General features: G+C 41.6%; 1 protein-coding gene across 1 annotated transcript in view; it reads left to right on the top strand.

Annotated features, from left to right (window-relative positions):
- The window catches only part of LOC149203506 (putative U-box domain-containing protein 42), a 45,873-nt gene extending 39,954 nt beyond the window's left edge, over nt 1–5,919 (top strand). The window contains exon 2 of the mRNA XM_089401898.1: nt 5,215–5,919. Within this exon, the coding sequence (XP_089258024.1) occupies nt 5,215–5,919 (705 nt within the window). The remainder of the gene's footprint in view (nt 1–5,214) is intronic.
- The last annotated feature ends 336 nt before the right edge of the window (nt 5,920–6,255 follow it).

The raw sequence follows: 6,255 nt of genomic DNA on the forward strand, positions 1-6,255 counted from the left end.
CTTAGTTGTCGAACTTGATATCAGTTTTGATTGCATGTTTCAGTTTATGATTGCTTAGTTGCATAGTCATTTCACGTATTTCATTTCGAATAAACCTCTGTTCCATTTCCGTTGCTATTATCTAGGTCAGATTAGGTCAAGGTAATTAGGTTCTTGATTTTCCAAGTCTTCATTTGTTAAATTCGAAAAATAACTTGCAGAGCACCTGTTATCCCTCTCTATCTACCCATAATCCATCAGATAATCTGCTCCAACCCTTATTCCATGATTTGTACCCTTCATTTGCCATACTTTCCCCACCTTGCCCTAATTCCTACATTCTTGTGCATCATCGCTTCCTCCATCCTTGAACAAATCCAATCGCTCCTTAGCCTCATCCACCAAGTCCTAGACCTCTTCACACCCCTATTTCACCTCCATACTCATTCCTCCATCTTTTTCCCTCCATCCATGCTCCAAAATCCTCTTTTCAGAACATCCTGTAGAAATCTCTGAACATCCTGTAGAAACCCCTGCAGACATCCTGTAGAAGCCTGCACACTCGGTTGCCGAGCACCTGAACGTTGTGGACTTCTGTGGAATGATGTTTTGGATCCCCTGGAACCTCTCCTAGCCCTCCTGACCTTTCCCAAGCTTTCTTTCCCTTCAAACGACCCCTGCACAGTCAAAACCTAATAAGAAACAAGTCATAATAACTCCAACCACTTAAGCAAAAATACAAAAACAATGTTCTTTTTAATGGAAGTAGTTTGAGTTCATGCATTTCACATCACTAGAAGTAATGGCATCATTTTTAGACATTTGCACTCTCACTATTGCATCATAGAGGTTAAACTAGTCAGATTAGGGTTTACTAGGGTTTCCATGTTTTGGTTGGCTTTCAGTCCATTTTTGCAAAGTAGATTACTTTCCGTTGAGATAGCCTTCGTCCATCATTTAGAAAGCTTCTTATGAGAGCATATAGAAGTTGGCTTGAGCCCTAGCGGACTTGTGCCAGCTGACCAAGTGACAGCTGCGACAAGAGCTAGTACTTGTGCATACAGCACCGTCGCTTCCAAGTTTGTACGAACTACCGGGTTGATAAAATTAGAGATAGGAAGCCCCAGGAGTTGTAGCATTATTGCTACAATACTGGGGCCCACCATCTTTTTGGCGTCGTTGCCGGGGAAGCGTCAGAGTATTGGTGATTGTCGCTTTTCTTCTATTTTCCACTACAATCTTTTGCTAAGTAGTTTATTTCATTTCCATTATGCAATTTCGTTTATGCAAAAGTAGATTAGCATTTCCTGCTTTTGTAGATTAGCATTTCCTGCTTTCATAGACTAGCATTTCATTTCTGCAAGCGTAGATTAGTGTTTCAATTCTGCAAGCGTAGATTAGCATTTCAATTCCGCAAGCGTAGACTAGCATTTCATTCCTGCAATTTCATTTGAGCAAAATAGATTAGTCCTTTCCTGCTTTCATTTCAATTCCGCATTTTCATTTTAGCAAGATAGTTAGTTGCAGTTCAATCTATTTCAGTTTTGCAAGTAGAAGTAGAAAAAAGCAAAAATCAACCAAAAAGATTTCATTTCATGCCTTGTAGGAGTAGAGATAAGTTAGAAAAATGATTGCAAAACACCCCCACTGCTTCACACAGCCTTCTGTCTTCTTCAATGGCTGTGATTGAAGAACCCCTGGGTGGACATCAAGACATATTTGAAGAACCTCTAGGGGAGAAGAAGAAGAAAACATTCCTCTAGAGCAAATGGCTACAAGCAGAAATGTTGGGAGCAACATCTTGTCCAAAGATGAATTTGAAAATCAGCTGGAAGATTTCAAGAGTGATATGAGGCAGTTTCTTGCCATGCAATTGGATACCCTGTGGATCCAAAAGAAGCAAGAGGAAGCCAAGAGGGCTTTGGTCATCTTTTGTCCCAGGTGCACTAGAAAGCATCCTAGGAACGAATGTCCAATGCACTCCCTAGAAGTGTGTTTCATCTGTGAAGAATACCATCCTACAGATCAGTGCCCTTCCTTACCCAGATTCAAAGCTGCATATCAGAGAGCCAAAGGAGCCACTGAATCACTCTATTATATGAACCAAAGGAGGCCACATGAACCTAGATCTTACCAGCAGGAACTGCAAGGGACATCCGAGACCTATTATGACCCCTATCAAGCCACTTTCATGCCTTCTTGGGGTCCCACTACTCATCCTTCCTGGTCTACACCTCCTCCTTGGTCATATTCTCCTTGTTCCTTCACAGATCCATATTATGCCCTACCAGTTGCTCATTCATTTCACTCTTATGCTTAGCCACAGCCTCAGTGGAATGCACCTTATCAGGAGTGGAGGCCCCAGTACAACTCTCATCCCGCTCATTTTCCTCCACCACCTGCTCATCCACAACCATCGCCTCCTCCTCCACCAAGGCAACCCCAAATGCCTACCCAACCACAATGCCATCCATATCCATCTCAATTTCACACCTCCCCTCAACTACCCATACCACCATTTCCAAAGCCATACAATGGAGCAGCTCAACCCCATTGCAAATCTGAGGCACAACATGTGCAAATGACTCCTCTTGAGCCCAATGATCTTCACCAAATCTCGGGAAGAGTGTTGCAAAGAAGAGATTCTATTGACAACATTGAAGGACCAAAAGCAAAAGAAGAGTCCAAAGAGGAGATCAAAGAACCATGGGCTGCACTTGATGAAGAGGAGAGATCAGAATCAGAGATCGAGAGAGTTCCCTCATGGTTACCATCAAATCTTCCATGTATTCAAGAGAAAGATCAACAAAAAGAGGAAGATCAGAAGGTCATGATAGAAGGTGACATGAAGGATGATCCAGATCAGCAAAAGAACCAAGGATATCAAAGCTATATTGAGATATGGTTTCAGAAGGTCACTAAGTTGCAGCAGTACTTTCTTCCTCAGCTTTGTTTGATCCCTTCAACGCCAGATCATTTGGTCTCTGAGATCTGGATACTTGTCCAAGCATGCATTTCGAGCCTTCACATCATTTTTTCTCTAATCTCGATGTGCACATTGCTCCATTGGAAGTATTCTTATACTTGAAAATGATTTTGTTTTTCAAGTAGGGTAGGGTAGAAAAAAAAAAGGAAAAAAAAAGGAAAAAATGAAAATAAGAGAAAAATAAAAATCTAAGGTGAAAACCTCCTTGGAGGCGCCTTAGATTGGCTCATTGATTGAAAACCTCCATGAGGCGGTCAATGGGTTGGGAAAAAAGAGAAAAGAGAATAAGATCCTTGGGTGAAAACCTCCCTTGGAGGCGCCCAAGGCAGGCAATTAGGGTGAAAACCTCCATGAGGCGCCCTAGTTGTTTTTCAAAAAAAAAAAGAGAAAAAGAAAAAGAAAAATAAAGCTAATCTCCATTGAATAATTTCATGTTGCAGCAATGACATTGCAGGTTGCAAGAAGGACGTTTCATGACAGGAGGAGCACTCAAATCAAGGTCAAAGTAATTGTTCTTGTGCCTTCTACAGGAAGCTCTGTGTTTCTACAGGAAACATCCTATAGAACCTTTGGACGAGCCAAATCCAATTTCAAAAGTGAATCTGATGGTGGGAATCTGTTGATCAGGCCTACAAGCACTTGTGTGTCCATCCCTTGCCTTTCTCCATCATTTTTTCACCTCCTTGTGCTTCTCGTTGTGCTTCTACAGGAACTTCCAGTAGAAATTGTGGGAAACTAGGCATGCATTTCAAAAAGTGGTTTGGCAAGCATGGCAGCTTCCTCAAAGGTTCAGAAGTCCTCCTGCAATCGTCCAACTCCTCCTCCATCATCTCCATACCTGCATCACAGCCAAAATTCATTTTGTCATACCATGCAACTAAAATGCAAAGTGCCTTGAAGCAAAAACACATAGAGCAGAATTTGTTTTTGCCATAACTTGAAAACCATGCATCCATTTGACAAACCGTTTTATGGGGAATTGTACAAGGTTGATGACAACATGCCTGAGCAGTTTCATGCAATTCCGGTGCACGGTTTCCAAGAAATCAACCTCCATCACCATCAGCCATTTTTGCATTTTCTCCATGACCGTGCATCCGTTTCAAAACCTGTTTCATGGGGAGATGCACATGGGTGATAGTAACCTACCCAAGCAGTTTCAGCCAATTCCGATGCACGGTTTCTGAGAAATTGACCTCTGAAATATTCAGCCATTTTCCATTTTTCTCGAAATCCATGCATCCATTGATCACGAATTTGCTATGGGAGATGCATAATGATGATAGGAACATGCTCACTGAGTTTCAGATCAATCCGCTTCACCGTTTGGGAGAAATGGCGAAAACGAGTTCTGGTCCTGTGAAAATTCAATGGCAGCAGTTTGAGGGTGCAGATCTGAATGTGGAAATGAACTCTTGTTGCATGCATCTGGCCAGAGGACACCTGCACAAGGAAACCAACCATGAATCAGCAACCAAGCCATCATGCAACCATAAAATCAAATGCATGCAGCACTGACAGCCCACAGCAGCTCACGGCAACCATTCAACTTCGAGGTATGTGACTGATCTCATTCTTCTATTGCATAGATTTAATTTGAAAACTGCATGAATTGATGGAATGGTGGAATTAAGCCACGAATATAGCAAGGTTAAGTCAATTGCACTCATCAAGGCAAAAATCACGCAGCATGATCAGTCATTCACGTGAAAATTAAAAAAAAAAACAGTTAGTGTCGGCTGCTTGAACTCCAGTGCAGCAGATCAAGAAGAAAACAAACAGTTCATGATAGCCTAACTGTCTGCATGGCCAACACATGTCTCTGCCACCTCACTCCAAAAATCACGCAGAAATCTGAGCGCTCAGCTGAAACTCATAGACTGCTGTTAACTTGCACTTGCATCATGTTTAACTCGAAGTATACATCCTCTGCTTCCACAATCGACTTAACCTATCGTCCTCCGCTGAGTTTCCTACCTGGTTCGAATTTCACTCGTGCATCGGGCTCACTCAAAGGCAGAATCACGTTCTACAGGAAACGGGTGGGGTCTTCTACAGGAAAGTGCAGCAGAGCAGAGAAGCCTGAGTTTCTCTTCATCAAGTTTGGAGCTTGAAGAAAGGTGAAAATAGCTGAGGTGGATCATGCTATTGATTTTATTGTTCGTCCACTTGCACGTGATATTGCAGAGGGTATGAAAGCCGTGGAATTTCTTTTAGAGCTTTCAAAGGATATGGCTGTGTGTGAACAGATTGGCAAGGTACAAGGTTGTATCCTCCTCCTTGTAACAATGTCAAATAGTGACAATCCTAAAGCTGCTAAGGATGCAAACGAAGTTCTGGAGAATCTCCCATACAGTGAGCATAATGTAGTGCAAATGGCACAGGCGAACTATTTCAAGCCCTTGATACAGAACCTGAGAGAAGGGTCTGAAACAATGAAGATTGTTATGGCAAGTAAGTTGTCAGAGATAGGTTTAACAGATCAAAACAACGCTGCATTGCTCAAAGAGGGAGTTGTATTTCCACTTCTTGAAATGATTTCAAATATTAATTTGAAGTCAAAATTAGCAGCCATTGGGGCACTTCAAAATCTTTCAAGTTTACCTGAGAATGCTTTACAAATGATCCAAGATGGGGTGGTCCGACCCATCTTGGACCTTCTATGCACACCACTGTCAACTATATTTGCTTTGAGAGAAAAAGCTGCTAATACCTATGCAAACCTTGCTATGTCTACAGCATTGCCCCAAAGAACAAATGACACAACAGCTGCATTATTGGGATCTGATGAGATCATATACCAGCTATTATCTTTAATAAATTGGACACCACCTTCAATACATGGAAGCATTGTTCGAGCATTCCATGCCATTTGTTGTGTACCAGCGGCTGTTGAGGCAAGGACAAATTTAAGAGAGGGAGGAGCAATTCAAGTATTGCTTCCCTTTTTGTGAAGCTACATACTCTGAAATGCGAGCTTATGCTGTGAAACTGTTGTTTATCTTGTCTCAAGATGGAGATAAAAGAAAATTAGCAGAACATCTTGGAGAAAAATATATGAAATGTTTAGCAAAACTTATTTCAACATCTTCAAATGAAGAAGAGAAAGCTGCCGCAGTCGGAAAGTATTGTCATGTTAGGAACAGAAATTTGAATCAAAGTTAACGAATGGAAAAACAGTGATTTTACATGACGTGAATCTACCATGAAACAAACTGGAAAGTTCTGGTGTTGTTCTGGCTAGATTTGTTTATTTCAATACTTTCCAAGGGGTTCACAAGGTCTTTTGC

This window comes from Pinus tabuliformis, chromosome 2_1 (genome assembly GCF_031772625.1).
Source record: "Pinus tabuliformis cultivar Carrire ecotype Pingquan chromosome 2_1, CPIR1, whole genome shotgun sequence".
NCBI classification, from domain to species: Eukaryota; Viridiplantae; Streptophyta; class Pinopsida; order Pinales; family Pinaceae; genus Pinus; species Pinus tabuliformis.